At 30.9% G+C, this 21468-nt stretch overlaps 2 protein-coding genes across 2 annotated transcripts; one reads left to right on the forward strand and one right to left on the reverse strand.

Annotated features, from left to right (window-relative positions):
- Positions 1-10572: 10572 nt before the first annotated feature.
- On the forward strand, positions 10573-13032 carry LOC120079530. The gene is made up of 2 exons (XM_039033742.1): positions 10573-10600; positions 12298-13032. The coding sequence occupies exon 2, from the start codon at positions 12353-12355 to the stop codon at positions 12761-12763; it is 411 nt and encodes a 136-aa protein (XP_038889670.1). The 5' UTR covers positions 10573-10600; positions 12298-12352; the 3' UTR covers positions 12764-13032.
- Positions 13033-14332: 1300 nt separating this feature from the next.
- LOC120080338 (transcription factor MYB36-like) lies at positions 14333-17620 on the reverse strand. The gene is made up of 3 exons (XM_039034981.1): positions 17431-17620; positions 16459-16588; positions 14333-15224 (listed from the first exon to the last, which is right to left on the reverse strand). Exons 1-3 carry the CDS (start codon positions 17564-17566, stop codon positions 14606-14608), a joined length of 885 nt encoding a protein of 294 aa, XP_038890909.1. The 5' UTR covers positions 17567-17620; the 3' UTR covers positions 14333-14605.
- Between the last annotated feature and the right edge of the window lie 3848 nt (positions 17621-21468).

Genomic DNA, 21468 nt, shown 5'->3' on the forward strand with positions numbered 1-21468 from the left:
GGATACTTAATTCGAGGGCCATTAATCATGTTTTTTCTTCTTTACAAGACATTAGTTCCTTCCAGCAGCTCGAGAAGGGTGAAATGACGCTCAAGGTTGAAACAAAAGACACCATTTTAGCTCGTGCAGTGGGAGCTGCTAAGTTGTTTTTTGGAAATTGATTCTTTTTGTTAGAAAACTTATATATTATTCCTAAAATGAGGAGGAACCTTGTTTCTATTTCCTATTTAATTGAATAATCGTACTTTGTTTCTTTTTCATTTAATGAAGCGTTTATTATGAAAAATGGTGTGACTATCTGTTCAGCTAAACTAGAAGACAACTTATATGTGTTAAGACCAATTGAATCAAAAGCATTTTTAAATCATGAGATGTTTAAAACTGTGAATACTCAAACAAAAAGGTGAAGAATTTCTGTAAGTAACAATGATATGTATTTTTGGCATTTGAGATTAGGTCACATAAATCTTGAAAGGATCAGGAGATTGGTAAAGAATGGACTTCTAAGCAAGTTAGAAGATGATTCATTACCTCTGTGTGAATCCTGTCTTGAAGAAAAAAAATGACTAAAAGACCTTTTAATGGAAAAGGTTATAGAGCCAAAGAGGCCTTAGAACTCATACATTCGGATCTTTGTGGTCCAATGAATGTAAAGGCTAAAGGAGAGTACGAATACTTCATCTCTTTTATAGATGATTATTCGAGGTATGGTTACTTATACCTAATGGAACATAAGTCTGAAGCCTTTGAAAAGTTCAAAGAGTATAAAGTTGAAGTAGAAAACCTATTAGGTAAAACAATTAAAACACTTTGATCTAATCGAGGTGGAGAGTACATGGATTTAGAATTTAAGGACTATATGATAGAGCATGAAATTTAATCACAACTTTCAGCACCTGGTACACCTCAGCCTAACGGTGCATCAAAGAAGAGAAATTGAGTTTTATTAGATATGGTTCATTCTATGATGAGCTATGCTCAATTGCCTAACTCGTTTTGGAGGTATGCAGTAGAAACTACAGTTCACATCTTGAACAATGTTCCCTCGAAGAGCGTTTCTGAAACACCTTTCGAGTTATGGAGAGGACGCAAACCAAGTTTACATTACTTTAGAATCTAGGTTGTCCTGCACATATGTTAGTGACAAATCCTAAGAAGTTGGAACCTCGTTCAAAATTGTGTCAGTTTGTTGGCTACCCTAAGAAGACGAGAGGTGGTATGTTTTATAACCCTCAAGAAAATAAAGTGTTTGTATCGAAAAACGCTGCATCTTTAGAGGAAGACCATGTGAGAGATCATAAACCACGTAGTAAAGTAGTATTAAGTCAAGTAACTGAAGAATCAACAAGGGTTGTTGAGGAAGTTGGTCCTTCATCAAGAGCTAATGAAGAAGCCAGTACTTCAGATCAATATCGTTCTTCTTAATCATTAAGAGTGTCTCAACACAGTGGGAGGGTTGTGATTACAACCTGACCATTACTTGAGTTTAACTGAAACTCAGATTGTCATACCAGATGATGGTGTTGAGGATCCATTGTCCTATAAACAGGTGATGAATGACGTAGACAAGAAGCAATGGGTCAAAGCCATGGACCTTGAAATGGATTCTATGTACTCCAATTCGGTATGGGAGTTGTAGATTTACCTGAAGGGGTCAAATCCATAGGGTGGAAATGGATCTACAAAATAAAGAGAGATGTAGGTGGAAAGGTGTAGACCTTCAAAACTAAACTTGTAGCATAGGATTATACCCAAAGGGAAGGGGTTGATTATGAGAAAACTTTTTCCCCTGTTGCTATGCTTAAGTCTATCAGAGTTCTCTTGTCCATAGCCACATATTATGACAATGAGATATGAAAAATAGATGTCAAGACTTCTTTTCTAAATGGCAATCTTGAAGAGAAATCTTTATGACTCAGTCCGAGGGTTTCATAACCCGAGGTCAAGAGCAAAAAGTTTACAAGCTAAATCAATCCATTTATGGGTTGAAATAGGCATTCAGATCCTAGAATATTAGATTTGATACAACAATCAAATCTTTTAGTTTTGATCAAAACATTGATGAACCTTGTATCTACAAGAAAATCATCAATGATAAAGTAGCTTTCTTAATACTTTATGTGGACGATATCCTACTCATTGGGAATGATGTAGGGGACCTTACTAAGATTAAGGAATGACTGGCAGCCCAATTCTGAATGAAAGATTTAGGAAAGGCACAGTATGTACCTCAGATCCAAATCATTAGGGATTGCACAAACAGAACGTTGGCTCTGTCTCAACCAACTTATATCGACAAAATGTTGACTCAATATTCAATGCAGAACTCTAAGAAGGGTTTATTACTTTTTAGGCACGGGGTTCACTTGTCTAAGAAACAGTGTCCTAAGCATCTCTAGAAGTTGAGGATATGAGATGTATTCCCCATGCCTCAGTTATGGGCAGTTTAATGTATGTTATGCTCTACACTAGGTCATACATTTGTTATGCAGTGGGAATAGTCAGTAGGTACCAGTCCAATTCAGGGTTAGACCACTGGACTACAGTTAAGAATATCCTTAAGTATCTTAGGAGAACGAGGGATTACAAGCTGGTGTATGGAGCTAAAGATTTGATCCTTACGGGATACATCAACTTTAATTTTCAAACTGATAAGGATTCTAGGAAATTCAAGTCAGGATCAATGTTTACCTTCAATGGGGGAGTTGTAGTATGGTAGAGTATCAAATAAGGATGCATTGAAGATTGCACTATGGAGGCTGAATATGTAGCTACTTGTAAAGTAGCAAATAAAGTAGTTTGGCTTAGGAAGTTCCTAAGCAATTTGGAAGTGGTTCCATATATGGACTTGCCCATGACCTTATACTGTGACAACAGTGGGGCAATAGTCAACTCTAAAGAACCTCGCAGTCACAAAGGAGGAAAACATATTAAGAGGAAGTATCACCTGATACGGAAATTTGTGCAACGAGGAGATTTAATTGTCACAAAGATCACCTCGGAGCACAACATCATTGATCCATTTACAAAGGCTCTCTCAGCTAAAGTGTTCAAGGGTCATCTAGAGAGTCTAGGTCTATGAGACATATACATTGTATAATCTAGGGCAAGTGGGAGATATGTAATGGGTATGTGGATGCTCTAGTTTATTGTATTTATTTACTATATTCCCACTATTTTGGATTCTGATATTATGTATAACCCACTGACTAGAGTTTTAGTTTATATGGGAGTTTGTTGGATTTCATGCCTTAAAACTCGTAGATAGTAAATGTTATCAATTGACTGTCATCAATAAAGAGTTATCAATGTTGTTTCAATAAATATTATTGACTGTGTTGTATTCTATTATGTCTTAATAACCATAAATCCAATAAACTAACATCCAAGTCTACCTTATGAGTCTTGAACTGTATGTGGAGACATATAGAGATCAATGTTCAAGAAACAACCTAAAGGGTCTATAGTATAGGGATAAGGTCGTGTACCTTATCCTGGTGACTCTATGGAGACGACCCACTTTGTATTTGATACAAACGCAATGATCCAATGCATTCATGTAGGTGAAATGCGAGTAAGAGTATCCTATGCAATGAGTTTGCATAAGATCAGACTGGGAAATAGTAACCACTAGATGTAATACCGTTAACTAGTTTGGTTACTATTTCAATTGGATGACTTAGACAACTTAATCATAATCTTGAGTGTATTATAAACTCAAGTTCATGATGGAATTGTCCTATGATTTGTATGGGTGAGAGTGGCCAGTTTGCCGACTCAATAAGCTTACCATTTTGAGGACAATACCGAGTGAGAAGCTAGGAACATAATAATACAAGATGGAATTCACTCTTTGACTTCAGAGTAAATAGATGAGTGTTCCCTTAAGTGATGTCTCCAGGACTTAAACAAAGGGCCCTACCCTCTCATTGGCCCAAGGGTTTCTGTTTATTGGTTGGACCATAATCAGATTATTCAGTAGAGGAACACTGGTACTTAAGGATACAAAGGTGACCCAAGGATAAAATGGTCATTTGACTCAGATGGTGTTATGGACACTCGTGAAGAACTAACTTGTTGTTATTGGTCTATATCCATGGACACAGAAGTATATCTACAGTGAGAAGAGTGCAGCTATGGTCTTTGGTAGAGTGTTCCCACAATTAATGAATGATTAAATTGGTTAATGAGTTTAGCCAATTAATCCCATGTCATTGGAGCTTCTGATCTACAAGTCCACCAAGTCCCCTTTTTAGCTCACTAGAGAATATTAAAGAGGAATGATTTGAATTGTTCAAATCAGTTTGAGAAAATTGTATATTAATGTGATTAATATGTAATTGATTATGGATGTGATCTATAATTTAAATTAAGTTTGAGAGAAATATTTGAATGAGATTCAAATATTTAATTCAAGTGAATTAGATTCATAAAGAATTAATTAATTAAATTAATAGAGAGGTGATGCACATAAATATACGATGTTTATTTATGTTAATTAAATATATACGTTAAATTGGATTTAATTTATATATGGTTATTTAATTAATGTGCTAATTGATTAAATAAACGTTATTTAATTAACTGAGCACATGGGTAAATTGGGAAATACTTGGAGAAGGAGTTAACCCTTCTCAATATAAATTCTTCCTTATGGCCCTTTTAAGGTAAGAATTCATTTTGGTGAGATTTACCCCAGCCATTAAAACATAAAACCTCTCTTTACTCCCTAAGAAAGATGTCTCTATCTCTTCCTCTTCAATTAGTTGGATACCGCCTATCCTTCTATTGAAATCCTTGAGAATAACAAGGTTATTCTCGTAGTCGTGTTCAAGTTTTATTTAGAAGAAGTTCGTGCCAAGATCAAAAGGATTTTTTGTGAAGATTGGGAATCTTCAAAGGTAAGAATGGTTCTCTCTTAGTTTTCCTTCTCTAAAGCATGTTATTTCATATGTTTATCTTTCATATGTTCTATTTTAAAACATTATTTTTGTTTATTCAAAACTCGATTCTCGAGATGCAAGGCATTCAACGCTTCTGCTTGGGATTCAATCCCTACACTAAGACACATCGGAAAGGTTTTATCAAGCCTTTCCCCTACTCTAACTCGATTATTAACCCAAGACGTATCAACTTACAAAAAAGAGAGGCAATATTAACGCAATGGTGCTTAAACTCACACACACAAAGTGTAGAAAGCATTTATTTTACTTAAAGGGCTAGCTTTCACACTTAACCGTAGGGAACCTATCCACTCTTTTCTTGCAGGGCCCTAACTTGACATGGCAGAGATAGCTCTTTTCACCTCTATCCATACACATATATACACTTTTTTTTATTACTTTATATATATACTTGCAAGCTTGCTTTTTTTTTTTTTTTTTTATGCTTTAAATAACTCTTCTTTTTTTAGCAACTATTTTTGCTTTTCTTTTTAATCACACATTAGGCTCTTTTTTATCCACATTGTCTAGTCTTGCTTCTAAAATAAGTTGGTTACTCTAAAGGCTAAAAGTGGGCCTTTCGACGTGAGAAATAAAATCAAGGAAGATAAAACTTTTCTACAAGTCTAGGATTCTTAAATGAACTCAAAACAAAGCATTCGATATTTCATGAGATTGACAAAAAAAAAAAATTAAAAAAAAAGGCTAAAAATCTTGTTTGAAAAATGTATTATATCTAAGGTCTCGAAAGCATGTACCTAAAGGAGTGCATCATCAACTTTTCATTGACTAGAAAGAAATGACTGAGCAAAAACAAAATGAGTTGCTTTTTTTATATGTCATACATTCAAACAATCAAACTTCTTACATTTAAAGCAAAAATGTTAAGTTTAGAGTAAAAAAAAAATTGATCATAAAAAATCAATGATTGAAAATGAGGTATCAAGGATCACAAAATCTTCAGATTTCACAAAATTTCAAAGAGTCAAAATATATCACAAAAAAATTATGAAAGCCATAAACTTGAGCTCATATGCTCAAGGGTTCCAGATATGCATATATATCATCATTATGAATAAAAATATTCAACATCATCTAAAAGCATAGACAAAATCCACGCATAGAGAAAGCGAGTATAAATAGCACCCACCCCTAACTTTAAGAGCAAACATTGTCCTCAATGTTATAGAACAAAGAAAATCACAATGATAAAATATAAAAGGGAATAGAAAAATTCCCTTGATTTTTGGACGGGTGCTAAAGCTTTGAGCAAAATTTTTGAGCTATCTTGAATGAGAATTTCCAGCAAAGAATAATAAATTTAAATTTCTTTCAATTATTTATTATTAGAAAATACTAAAAAAATCAAAATAAAGAGAGAAATTTTTATGCCTAGGTGCCTCGTAGTGCAAATTTTTATCGTTAGTTGCTCGACATTGGATGATCTTGGACTAAGTGTAAGAGGGAACAGTCAAACCAAAGCTCAAATGAGTTTGATTGACTTGCCCTTCATTTGAATCTTTTTTAGCTTAAGCCCTTTCACCCTATCTTCATTTATTTATCTTCTCAAGGAACATGAGAGTTCTTAATCTTCTTTAGGTCTTTCTTTTTCGAACTTTTGAAACACTTGTCCAAGAAGTTGCACTTTAAAGGAACAAGAAGAGCCTTGAGCTCAATCCCTTTAACTTGTGGATTAACAAAGGAGCAAGAATTAGAAGATTTTTCTTCATTTTTATTAGAATTATGTGAAGAATTTTCTTTTATACAAAAACTGTTCAAAGAACTTGAACCAAAGATTTTACAAGACTTAACATTGTGGCAAAAATCATCTGAAGATTTCAAAAGAACATCTTTAGAAGATTTCTCTTTATTGCAAATATTAAGAGAAGAATTAGAAACAAACCTTTATAAGAATCACTTTTGTTGCAAAATTTAGAGAAACATGAGAAAAATTGTTGGAAGCTATTTCAAAATCATAGTCAATAGAAGAAGTCATCAAACTATCAGGTTCATCATACATAGACATCACAATTTCATCATGTGTATCAATCCAACACAAAGACAAATATTCTTCTGGAAGTTTCATGGCATCATAAATGTTGAATGAAACTATTTCACCATCGAATTCAACAGATAGAGAACCTTTATCAACATCTATTTTAGTCTTTGCAGTTTTCATAAAGGGTTTATCAAGCAAAATATTAAAAGACGATGTTGAACATATTTCATCTTTTTAAAGAATGTAAAAGTCCATAGGAAAAATAAAGTCTTTAACTCTAAGCAAAACATCTTGAATAATGTCTAGAGGTTGGATATAAGATCTATCTGCAAATTATATGCATATATTCGTCTTTTGCAAATCATTTAGCTTAAGGTCCTCATAAACATGATAAGGCATCACATTTATGGAGGCACCTAATTCTAACATAGCATATGAGATAATCATATCCTCTATAATACATGGCAAAGTAAACTTACCTAGATCCCTACACTTCTCGGGCATGTTCTTTTTCAATAAAACAAAAACGTTCTTACTCACTGTCACCCTTTATTTTTCCTTACCCTTCCTCTTCTTTGTACACAAATCTTTTAAAAATTTTGCATACCTTGAAATTTTTTGAATTACGTTAAGTAGAGGAATGTTTATCTGGACTTTCTGAAACATTTCTATGAGCTTTTGGTCTTTGTTCTCTTCCTTCAGTCTAATTAACCTACTAAGAAAAGGTGTTTTAGGAATATAAGGCTCAACAATAGGTAGAGTATTGTTACTTACCTCTAGAAAAATGGGTAATTCTTTAGAGTCTTTTGCTTTACCTTCTTCTTCTTTCTTTACCCCTCTTTGTTTTTCTCAGGAGGTTGAACTGGAGGATCGACCGTGGTGGAGGATGTGGTGGGGATCTCCTTCTCACTCCTCAAAGTAATGGCACTTACATTGGCATGGTCCGATTGTGCTGGCAACTTGCCTAATGCTTTGCTTTCTAATCTACTCACCACTATTGCCAATTGGGTGATTTGGGTTCCCAAATTGGAGAAGCCCACTTTTGTTTCTTGTTGAAGAGACTTTGTTTCTTGTGCAAGTTGAATTGAATCCTTTTTTAATTGTTGGATGTCTTGTTGAAATTTGAGAGAGTGGTCAACAAGAGTTTTAACTACATCCTCTAGTGACATACCTGAAGATGAGGAAGATAATGATTGATTCCTATTATCAGATTACCCTTGTGTTCCCCACTTAAAATTGGGGCGATCCCTCTATCCTTGGTTGTAAGTTTGACCATGAGGGTCATATTACCTTTGAAAGCCACCAAACGCATTGACTTGAGCTAAGGGATGAGCATCGAATGAGTGTCCCGTCATACCACAAGCTTTGCGTGTCTTAATTTGAGGAATTCTACCTTGGGCCACCTGTATAAAAAGAGAGACTAGGTTAGAAACTTGAGATCGTAATTCACTTCTTTATTGAAGATTCAAGGTTAAGAGTTCTAGATTCAAAGTTTTAGGAGTTTTCCACCATGGTCGAGATCAACTGGCTCACCTCGGTGGGAGTTTTATCGGCCAATGCACCTCCTATCGCTGCATTTATATTGCTCTTGTCAGAACGAAGTAAATCTGAGTAAAAGTATTGAACTAAATATTGATCACTAATTTGGTGATGCGGAAAAGAAGCACAAAGTTGTTTACAACACTCTCAGTATTCGTATAAAGACTCTTCTACAATTTGTTTAATCCCATTCTTTCCTAATACTATGAGCTCTAGAATCAAGAAAAAATTTTCTGAAAACTTTTTCTTCAAACCGTTCCAGGTGGTTATCAAACCAACGGACAAGTAATAGAGTCAATCCTTAGTCACATCCTTCAAAGAGAAGGAAAAGGCTATAAGGTTGAGTTGCTCTTCGATGACTCCATGGGCACACATCCCGTCGATATGCTTGTAGGGATCTTCATCGGAGTTGCCCTTAAAAATAGGTAACAAATGTATTAGCCCAAGTTTTAATTCGAAAGGCATGGTTGTATCTGGGTATTCAATACAAATCGGTCGTTGGGTATAATATGGCTCCGCTAACTCTTTAAGAGCATGTTCCCTAGCTTCTTCACTCATGTTAGCTTCTTATGTCAAGACTTCGTTTTCTTGTTGTTGATTCTCTTGTTCTTGTTGATTCTCCTCTTCTTGAACTTTCTCCTCAAACTCTTTTTCTCCTCATCTTATTCTTCTCTCCATTTGAAGTTTCTGCTCTTGTTTATTCTTCTCGCTTTGGTTCCTCGACAACGGCGGCGCCTATTTGTTAGGTGGAATTTAATGTTGCTCTTAAACCCCTAAACTAAGCAAATAAAAATTTGTAATTTACCAAACCTACTTTTATACTTAGTAGTAGCATAACTGACAAGTTCGGGGTTGAACCTCAGGGAACCTAATGACTAATTATCTCAATTTAAGAATTCCTTGGATAAAGAGGGGATTTGTTAGTTTGTAAAGAAATTAAAAGAAAGAAACATGCAAGATTTGATGAATATGAGACAAACAAAATTGAGCACAAGATTAAATTTGAAATTCTCTATGTAAAAGTTCTTGGGAAATAAGTGCATTAGGGTCGATTCTTTCATTAAATTCAAAAAGATTATGAAAATTCCATAATTCCATTTCTTTGTTGTGACATTCTTTAAGCTGGAAAGCCTAGACTAATAGAACGATTTTTTGGATGAATCTAAATTAGATTTTTCATGCCAGAAGTCAGAAATTTTTTTTATTCTTGACAAGAAAACTTAATTTGTGCAACTTTATCTACGATTGTGCAAAGTAGCCAAGTAAAATTTGCAAACAAGAATATGAATTGTCAGTTCATTTCTATCAATTTCTATTAATAATATATCCAAGAATCATCAAAGAATTATGAATTTCATAAGGAAAAATTCAAAATTCTCAAGAAAAAGCCCTAACCCATTTTGCATTCCGTCTTTCTAATTAATTCTCGACGATTTATTGGTTAAAAAAAGCTCTCAAAGAATATTTAACAATTTGTTTTTTTTTTTAATATTTACTATTTTTTTTAACAAATATTTAACAAATGGTTAAGATTAATCTCAATTGTAATTTAATGATACATTAATGGTTAGATAAATCTTAATAATTTAAAATATAAATTATTTTAGAAGAAATTGGAGTATTTAGCAATCATTCAAAATAGTTTTTAAGTGTATTTTAATAAGTTTTTATAAAATGTATTTAAATAAAAATAAGTTTTTTAAAAAACATAACGAACATATAGTTAATATGAACAAAAATACTTGTAACAACTTAGTTTGAAAGTAAAAATAACTTAATTATTAATTATCGATATATCTCTGGAATATATTATTTTAATCCTTGATTTATTTAGGGATCGAAGTGAATGGAGGAACTTTGGGTTTTGAATATTGATCTAGAATATCCGGAGATTATACAAAAAATAACGGGATCTCAACCGCCGAAAATCATTTTCACTATAATGAAAATCAACGGTTGTGATTTTCCTCACCATCCATCCGAGCCCACCGACTCACAAATTGGAACCCGGATGTACTAGAACCGGAAGCAGGCGATCACATGGATCAGGCTATATAAATCCTACATCGTCCCTCATCCCAAAGCCCTAACCCTCCGATTTTCAAGAAGCAGCCAAAAGGTTAGAAACCCCACCGCTTCTCATCTTCATTATTGCGTTTTATTTACTTTCCATGTAAAAGAATATTATTCCCAACTTGCTTTCTTGTCGGCTAAAGTGAGATTCTGATTTCATTTTCCTTTATTTTTCTACTTGTTTCATTGATTTTCGTGTTCTTGTTTTGTTCTTTTGTTCTTCCGTTGAGCTTGCTTTCATAATGAAACGAAATGTTAAATATATCTACATTCATGACCTTGAATCAGCCGTTTTCTTCGATAACGGTGGTTTCTTGTTGCTGGAAATTCAATATACAATGAAAGATGCAACACATTGTTAGACTATGCTTGCATGGGTTGTAGTAATATAGTTTCCAATGGACTTTTAAGTAGCTTCTGCTTCTAAATATTGGATATTGTATGTTATAGGACTGTTCCTTAAATCCTTGTTCGTACTTGTATTTTCGACGTTTGTTGATTTCATGAACTGAGTGTATCGTAGTTGAAGAGAGAAGTGATGTATTGTGAAAGTAGTTGGTCTAGGTGTAAAAATGGGAAGAGACTCGCTAGCGTGGTAAGAGTATGGATTCTTGGACAAGATAAAGTTGTCAAGGTTTTGGAAGATTTGTGAAGCTTTCTTTAGCATCAACAGATCATGAAAAGGGAAATTATATTATAAGCTTTGTGTTGTGACAGGTGGATAACCAGGTTAGAGAAGTTTAAATCTACGCCGAACGTGGAATTCTTACTTTCTAATGGATTCATGCAAAGGAATCGTAATAATTTGAATGTATATACTGTTTAGAATTAGCTTAACTTAGGCTGGAAAATAAATTGAAAAAATCAAGCTATTACACTGCTGTATTTGCAAGGAGTTCTTATGAAATCCGCAATAAAGTATGGAGTGATACCAAACTAGGAATGCGGAGATTTTTAGATTTGGGCTATAACCTTTGGCATATTTGTAGAGAAAATTTTGGTCTTACTTGGTACCTTTGACGAAGTTGGATGGACGGTCTAGGTGTATAAAAGGCTCATTTCAAAAAATAAATTTAATCGGATATTTAAGCTTGATCGAAAGCATACAAGAAAGAAGATTAACCTGAGAGCTAGAAAGTGCAATCTTCGTAAGAATAAACAAAAGGAGTAAAGGGATACAGACTATGGTCATTAGAACCGAGTGAAGACAAATGTATAACCAACAATGATTTATCTTTTGATGAAGCAACTAGTCTGTTATTTTCTGGTGAGCTGGTGTCTTAGCTGGGTAAAATAGTTATGTAATGGATGTAACAGAGAGAAGAGGACTTACATCAGTAGAATTGATCTTCAATTGAATTGTATTATAGCTTTTTCTTAATAATGGAGGGGTTGATCTAGTTGCACTGTGGATGCAGACTGTACGCAGCTGAATCACTTATATCCTTGTTCTTGTTCACTCAGCTCTTGATTGTGTTGTCTTTCTTGATTTCAGAACTTAGTGTAACACGTTAATATAAACTTTTGACGTGCCATTAATTCTCATGCTCATGAGTTCAATTCCACTTGGTCACATTTGCTTGAAGCTTTTTTATTCTCTCTTTTAAATTTATGGTTAATTTGAGTAGGATGATTAAAAATGAGGTTGGCTTACTTGATTTCTCCTTGAGCAATTTCATACAATATCGAGAATGGAATTCGAACTTTGGATATGTCATCGATCCTGACTTTTGGTTGTGGTAGAAAAGCACAGCAATGTCAAAGCAGCTTGATCAATACAGTGGTGGCTACCAGAGTTATGACTATGAATTCGGGCGACCATTCATACAATCAATCTCAAGGACATGAAGTTCAGGCAACAATTGGATATATGGAGGTTGTTTCTCCTTGTGTAGAGAACAAAAACCAGCTGAGCAGCTATGAACAAAGTTGGAGGACTCACGATCGTAATAGGCAAACTGGAACCTATACGACCACCTCAACAAAGGCAGTTGCTTCCCGTGGTGAAACATTCAAAGAACGATCAACTGGAAGAATTGGTGCGAAGGACGAGTTCAAAACCACTTCCACTTACAGGGTTGGAGACAAAAGTGGATATACTGAGTATCAGTGTCAAGAGAGGTTCCGTCGAGTTGATTTCGGTGGTAAAGGTGGTGGCAGGGGTGGCAGCGGATCTGGTAGTAAGGGAAGCAACAGATATCTCAAATGAAGGGGGGTGGGGTAAGTATGCTGCTCGGCTCTCTTGCTTGGAATTTAGTTTCTGGAACTTGGGTTGGTTTTTTTGTGCAGACTTCCGTTGTGTTAATATGCTGTTTGCTGATGGCTGAACTTTGGTATTTCCCTCTGGATAGATGTAAGAGAGAGCCTTTTGTCGTTTTGGGTGTCTTGTAAATGCTCTAATAGGTTTAGAGAGCTGAATTCCAAAAAGAAGAATGAATGAATATAGCTCTACTAGGTTTAGAGAGCTGATTTGAAATATGTTGGCTTTTTCATCTCTCCCTCTGTTTACTACATAGTTTGTTGGTCATGTTGATAATCTATGCTTGCATATCATTATTACCAGATTTTCAGTTTTAATTTAAGGCAATTATCATAGCTCAATGAAGAAGAGTATGTTTGGATTGAATAGAGTTCTATTTTTTTATAACCATTTGGATTGTATATGGATACAGTTTTATTTTTAAAGTTTTTCATTTGTTATCACTTTTTATCCGTACTTTAAAACCAAGCTAAAATTTGAGTACTAAAATTAAAATATATATATATATATTTTTTTTTTTTTTTTGAATTTAGTTAAGAATTCAATAGTGGGTTATCAAATAGGCCTAGATGAATTATTTTCATAATTGTCAACAAGTTAAAACGAACATACCATAAGATTTTTCACAGTTGTTTGAAGATATTTTATCTCTGGAGATATTTTATGAATCTTCTTGAAACAGAGTTTCTTACTGAATTAAACTTGAGATCCTTTGCATTTGGTCCTATTAACTTGATGAAAACGATTGCAATGTAACTATCTAGAAGCTATGATACTTGTAATATTTGGTATTTTGAGTTCTAAATTTAGTCCACTATTCCTTTGTTTATTGGTTAGTTAACTTGGTTTACTGGTTTTTTTACTTTTAGTTTTATAGAACAGAGAGAAAAGTATAAAAGATTAAAATAGAGTAAAATATGAACTCTATAAATTTTTAATATATTTAATAACAAGATATATCGAAGTGAGTATAGTTCATAACTTTTCTTTAGAAATTTAGACTAGGAAATTATCAGAAATAACTAAATTTTTACTCTACAAAATTAGTACATTTTTTAAAAATTTGTTTAAATATTTTTTCTGTCCATTTCGAGTGAGATCGATTTTAAAAAAAATATATAAGTTTGATTGTTTTGGTTCTTTTAGGTTTTTTCGATATATCTCGAAGGGATAAAATCGAGATTCGAATAATTTTTTCAAAATATTATGTGATCTTAAATTTCATATTTTTAAATTTTTTTGGAAAGATTAAATTTTTCAAAGAAAAGGTAAAATGTGGAAAATCTATAAAATCTTAGATGAATCCATTCGAGATTTTCTATATTTTTCATATCTTACCTAATTCTCTTTTTTGTAAAATTTAATTTTTTTCAAAATTTAAAATTCAAAATGTAATTTGAAAATATATAAAATTTGATATAAGATTGAGATTGATTATCTAATATTTTGAAAAAAAAAAATAATAGAATTTAAGAGATGTCTCCAGAACAGCCAAAAGAGGCCAAAACAATTGATAAAGCTAGAAAAGTGAATTTTTCAACTAACCAATCTCTCCAAGATACACTAAGAAAAATTAGTTCAAAAAGTCTATTAGTTTATGGTGTTATTTTTGACCATTTTTCCATGGACTACGGTTGTATTTTTGGCGTCTCAATCAGAAACTTGTGCAAGAAAGCTTACAAAATACACATGCATTACAGCACCATTATTATCACAATTTACAAAACTCATTAACCTCTCTCTTTCTCTCATCATATTTTAGAACAATAATTACAAACATGAACCGATCCCCTAAATACTGTAACCAAGCTGTTCGAAATCCTTAAAAATCCCTTCGAATTGAAGATCAACTGAAGCAGCTTCCCACAGTTTCGTAGCTGCCCCAGATTTTGCATCAATATCATTGTCCCACCAATACAAACTCTCCTTCGAATCATCCATTTCCTTAACACCCTCGACCTCTCTATCTCCTCCATCTTCCTCCCCTCGAAACTCCATCGAGCTCGAACCAACCGGACTCTTCCCTGTAGCCATCGATGTGCAATTCACAGCACAACCTTCTAGCAGAGGGGTGGCCAGACTGCAGCAACCACTGTTATCGGGTAGTTGGCCAGTTCGGGTTACCTTAACTTCCTCGACGGACATCGGAGGCCAGAGTGTCGAGATGTTGCTGAAAGAAAAAGGGCTTTGAAGGGCTTGAAGCTGCATTTGAAGCTGAAGCCTTTCAATGGCAGAGTTTGTCAATGGTTGTGTAGTACTATCTCTGGAATCGCTGTGGGATGATAACTTGTTGATGTTAGATAAGTATTGTTTGGGAGCTCCGAGGAGTTTCTTCTTCAGTCTTGTATTCCAGTAGTTTTTTATGTCGTTATCTGTTCTTCCCGGTAACTGAGCTGCAATTATAGACCACCTGAAAATGTATGTTCATTTCTTAGTTCAACAATCAAGAATAAGAGATCGAACTATTAATTTTTGAAATAATAATGAACGTATTTATCCATAAAGCTGTGCTTGAAAGAGTAGAATTTTGTTTGGAAGTCGTGTTATTGAGGTGTATGAAGAAAATTGTTAATTATTTATCTCACATGATAATAAACATTTAAATCATGAATATTGATAGTTAACTTAGGGAGCTAATGTTAGGAGCTTGTTTAATTAAAATAAATGCAACACCTTTGGTTATCTAACTTTAATATATAGAGTTTTTTTTTTTTTTTTTAATTAAGTTAAATTGAAATTTTAAATCATGAATATTGATAGTTAACTTAGGGAGCTAATGTTAGGAGCTTGTTTAATTAAAATAAATGCAACACCTTTGGTTATCTAACTTTAATATATAGAGTTTTTTTTTTTTTTTTTAATTAAGTTAAATTGAAATTTTAAATCATGAATATTGATAGTTGAATCTAATTGGTCAAACTTTGAACTTTAAGACTGTTAATGGAAGGAAAACGTTGTACACAACATGTTGATTGAACTAATTATCTTATAAGCTACTACTTTCACTTATAAATTTCCTTATTTTCTACTTTTTAGAATGTTTTCAAAATCAAAAGTAAAGTTTTGAAAACTCAAAAAAAAAAAAATGAATATAGAAAAAACAATCAAATGTTAATTTGAGCAAACTAAAGACTACTGTTGGTTAAAAACTAAGTATAAATTTCAAAAATCAAATGATTATCAAACGGTTCTTGATTTTTTATTTTTAAAACTTTGCTTAGTTTGTCCCGGTTTCTTATATTGATTTTTATCGTTCTTAAAAATATTTGAATTTTTATGCAATTTTTTTTTTTAAAAAAAAAGAATAAATACCCCTTTTTTTAGTTGTTTGGAACTGGAAGATTTTGAAAATATTTGTAAATATTAGATAAAATATCAATTTCTAATCCTAAAATTCTTTGGGGTTACATCAATTAAAATCCAAAAGTAATAATTACTTTTATAAGTGCATATTCGGTAAAAATAATATTTACAAAAATAATTTTAAAAAACTAAACACCAAAAAGGGTATCAAATGGGCATAAACTTACTGTCTATCAAACAAATTGAATGACACAGTATAAAAAATTTGAAATTAGTTTATGGTGGGAAAAAAAGGAATTTAAAGAGATAATGAGAAACAAAGAGAAAGGACAAGGAATTGCCTGCTGCCAATGCTAATGAAAAGGCCACAAATGATCTTGTCTTCTTCTTCAGAGAATCCTCCATGTTTGATATTTGGCCTTAAATAATTCAACCATCTAAGCCTACAGCTCTTCCCACATCTCTTCAGCCCTATAATTCAAATCTAATTTCTCTTTATTCAAAATTTATATCCCATTTGATATTCATTTTATTTTTTATTTTAAATTTTAGAAAATTAAGTCTATTTCATCTATTCGTATAATGATTTATCTTTTTATTAAGTATAATGATTGAATTCTTAGCCATATTCCAAAAACAAAAACAATTTTTTTTTACTTCTCAAATTTTGGCTTGTTTTTTTAAACCATTGGTGAAAAGTAGATAACAAGGAGGTGGAAGTAGTATCCATAGATTTAATTTTCATAAACAAAATGGTTACCAAATTAGAACTTAAAATTTCAAATTTATATATGTAATAATATCAATTAATTTTTAAAAATTTTGAACTTGTCAAGAACTTATAAGACAAATAATCAAAATTAGGGGTTTTTGAAAATTATGTTTATAATTTTCTCTTGATTTGTTACTAATGTTTTTCATCTTCCGTAGGTAAAAAACTTGAATTTTTAACCAATTCCAAAAACAAAAACACGTTTTAATTATTATTATTATTATTATTTAACAATTTTTTTAGTTTTCAAAATGAAGAAATAAAAAAACATAGAGATAGAAAGAATGTTTACAAGCCTAAGATCTGAATTATCTAGAGAGAAAAAAAAAACGTTTTTAAAAAAAGTCACTCTTATTTAAATTTTTTAATTAAAAACTATTTAAAATACATTTAAAAAGTTTTCAAAAGCTATTTTGTTTTCAAAATTAAACACTCGAAAAATTAAACCAAATACATCATTAATCATGGAAAATAAAAAATAAAAGACCAGAACAAGGCCAGAAAAGAGAGAGAGAAGAAATATAAATATTAAGTTCAGAACCTATTTTTTGGGGAAGAGCAATCCAATTGCCAGCAGTTCCATGGAGTTGAATATAAGCTTTGAGCTTCTCATCTTCTTCAGGTGACCATGGCCCTTTCTTCACTTTCTCTTTGTCACAACATGGAGCTCTCCCCATTATTTCTCTCTCTCTCTCTCTCTCTCTACAAGCTCAACTAAAATGTTCTTTAGAAGTGAGAGTTGACAGTTTTGGGGGAAGTCCCTTTAAATTTATATATTAGCTTTGAAACTTGTGAGAGAGAGAGAGTGGAATAGGGTTAATCATCGAAGACTTGGACTCTGATAAGAGAAAATTTCTTATACTACGATAGTATGAACAATTTTTTTATATTATCTCCACTTATTATGTGTCACACTCTTTTAATAATAGAGTGAGATCTACTGTCATTAATATGAGATCCACTAATATTTACGAAAATGTCTATTTTTCTAATTAATAGTATGTTTAGATTTCGTTTGAAATTGTTGTAACTATTGAAATAATTGTGTAATTGTGCTTTTAGTAAAATCAATTTTAATGTGAAACATACAAGTGTTCGATAAATTTCAGCTTTATACTTGAGTAAGTTGGTTACGGTATTTGATAAATAAATAAAAAAATTATTGTGTTTTATATATAATCACCTTTTTTTTTAGTATTTATGAGTTTTAAATAATTGTTTAAAACGATATATTTTGTTTATTCTAGATTAATTAATTGTTACATATCTTGTTTTTTTGAAAAAATAAATTTGAGATAATTTGAAAAAATAATACATTCGAAAATTAGAAAATATATTTAATTAGTTTAAAAAAATAGATATACAAAATCAATCTTAAATTTAAGAATAAAATTGAGAAAATACAATTTTATTAAAAAGTACATCGGCTTGTAGGTAGGAGGATATGAAGGATAGTAGCTAGAGACTCATTTAAAAAAGGTGTGAAATGAAAGTAATTTTTAAAAAAGTGATTTTAATTATTAAACACAAAAAATGGTTTAGAGTATTTTCACTTCCATCTCTTCTGAAATCAATCCCAAATACATTTTAAGAATGATTCGTAAACATATGTTTTTAAAATGAAATTAATTTTTCCAAAAGTACTTTTGAAAAAATTAATAATGATTTTTTGAAAAAAAAAACTAAGAAATAGAAAAATTAAATTAATTTAAAAGTCATTTTTGGATTTAATAACCTTTTGAAACAAATCTGAAATTTATCTTTAAATTCATTCTTTTTAACTTGGAAGTTTGTTCTAAAAAATATCCTTAGAATTGATATAGTGTGAAAATTGATATGATTGTTAAGGTGAAAATTTTGTAAAAAATGTATATCATTATTTATGTCATGATTCATCATGTGACAATTGACGGGTAAAAATTGATTGTGTAAATAATTTTAATGATATATTTTATGGTTTTAATTTTTACATATATCAATCATTACCTCTTTTGTTTTTAACTTAAAAGATATATTTTTTGTTTATTTTCAAATTCAATTATTTTTAAAATAAATTTTAAAATTTAAAAGGAATCAAACTTCTCAAAAGTCTAGAAACATAATTGAAGTAAATTTATTCCAAAAAAATTAATTGAGAGTGTACAATATGTATATAAGTATTAAATAAGCAGATGTTTTTCCGGTACTTAAAAAAATGTGATACAAACATTTTTTTTTTTTTTTTAGAATAGATGATATTATTATACAATAATAAGGGGATCCCACAGTTCGAGATCAAGGCATCAAAGCACAAAGCCTAAGCAAAGACGGGATAACAAAACCCAAAACCAATCCGAAGATTAGATCAGAACAAAACCAACAAACTCACAAATCAAGTAAAAGTTAGTAGTAGGATATCAATGGATAACAAATTTAAATTCTATCAATATTTATCAATATTTTATTTACTATTTCTATAAATAATTTGACATTTCATTTTTATCTGTTAAAATTTTTCATTAAACAAAGTTAAATATTTTAGAAAAATAGTATACATAATTTTTTTTATTAATATTAATTGTCATTCGTTCAATTTTGTGCTGATTTCAAACCATGAATTAAAAGAATGTTTCATAATAGAAATAAAAAAGACTAGACTTTATCGTCTAAATTCTTTCTTATCTCTTAGGTTTTTGGATTAGTTCATTGGTTTGTCTTAAAATGCATGCAACTAGACAAAGTACAACACAAAGTTTTTCTCAATTTATTTTAATATATTAAATTAAATTGCTTTTTGGGGTTTATAATAATTAATTTATTGGGATTGGAATTATTGCCCAAATTATTTCAATTTAATTGAAGGGGTATCAATCTCTTCTCTATTGTCTCTATTATCCCTATAATGTTCCATTGCCAACCATAAACCCTTGACTCTATATGAATTTTGATCTGGCTTTCCATATACTTTTTCAAGTATTATTAGATACTTAAGAAATTAAAACATTTTAAGTATTTTAATGAAAACTTTTTACGGATAAAAAAAATGTCAAACTATTTACAAAAATATGGAAAAAAAAATACGGATAGACATTGATAGACTTCTAATCAGTGTCTATCATATAGTATCAATGATGAACTTTTATCAGTTTCTATCATTGATAGATACGGATAGACTTTTATCAGCCTCTATCAAAAGAATATTAAATTTTACTATTATTTCCTTTACTTTTCTATTTTTAAAAATCCCCTATTTTAATAGTTTATGGACAAGTTTGGATTGACTAGAAAAAAATAAATATTTTTCAAAAAAATCCTTTTTATTTAAACTCGATCTTCTAAAAGCTATTTTTAGTGGTTGTCAAACACTTCAAAATCTTCCAATAAGACTTTTCAAAATTAAACATTTGAAAAATTAATCCAAATATATCCTAAATATCGTTTTGGTCCCTAAACTTTCAAAATGTTTATTTTAGTTTCTTGAATTTTTTTTCTTAAAAAAGAAACAATAATTTAATTTTGATAATTCTTATATTATTATTTTATCTAATATTCACTTGTCAAATGCTTGTTCTAACCTATATGTGACATCCGCTAGTACACACATATTCAAAACTACGGCATTACTTTGTGTTAAAAACAAAATAAAGTTAAAGAACTAAAATGATTATTTTTAAAAGTTCAAAGGCTTAAATAATAATATATACGGTTGAAAAATCTAGAGATCCATGTTGAAAAATTTAGGGATCCATAAATATAAAAAATTTAAAAGTTTAAGGATGAAAAATTAATATTTTAAAAGTTTAGAGATTAAAATAGAATAAGTTCAAACAAACCATTCTCCTTTTTCCAACCCATTCTTACAAAATCAAACCACAATTTAGAAAAAAGAAACGATGGATGGTGTTGAAGCTCTTTATTTTTTAGTTCAACAACATGTGAAGGTGTGAATTAGAATTTTTTACCTTAAATGGGGATATAATAATAAGGTCTAAATTAATCGTAAGCAATATTTATAACCAAAGAATTATGATAATTAGTGGATCGAACAATCGATCGTGGAATAATAATTAGTATCTTTATCCATTGAATTATGCTCGAATGGAAAATCGAAAAATGCTGAAGTGTGGCTAATCCAAGACTTGCAGTTTACCTAAAACACCTCACAATCTTTTGGTAGTCAAAATTTGACATTTCGGATATAAGTATAGAACTTTATATTATTTTTTTAACCAAGAAATTTATATTATTTAAACATGGTTTTCCATTTTAAGAAAACGAATTAGTATATTCAATTATCTTCAACTCAATTATTCGGTACTCTAAAAATTATTAAAAAAAAAATAATTGACAAAGTCAAAAGTAGTCATTAATTAATTAAGGTATCAATTTTAGTTAATTTATTTGCTTTTTTTTTTTTTTTGTTGCTCCCTTCGGTTTTTTTTTTACTATAAATTTATCATATTTCATCCAAAACATTTGAATTCCTAATCCAATTCTAAAAATAAAAACTAATTTTTTAAGTTTTTAAAAATAATGATAAAAACTGAATAATAAAAATAAACATTATAGGTGAATAGACCAAAATAGTTATTTTTAAAAC

The sequence above is a fragment of the Benincasa hispida genome, chromosome 6 (assembly GCF_009727055.1).
Source record: "Benincasa hispida cultivar B227 chromosome 6, ASM972705v1, whole genome shotgun sequence".
Taxonomy (NCBI): Eukaryota; Viridiplantae; Streptophyta; class Magnoliopsida; order Cucurbitales; family Cucurbitaceae; genus Benincasa; species Benincasa hispida.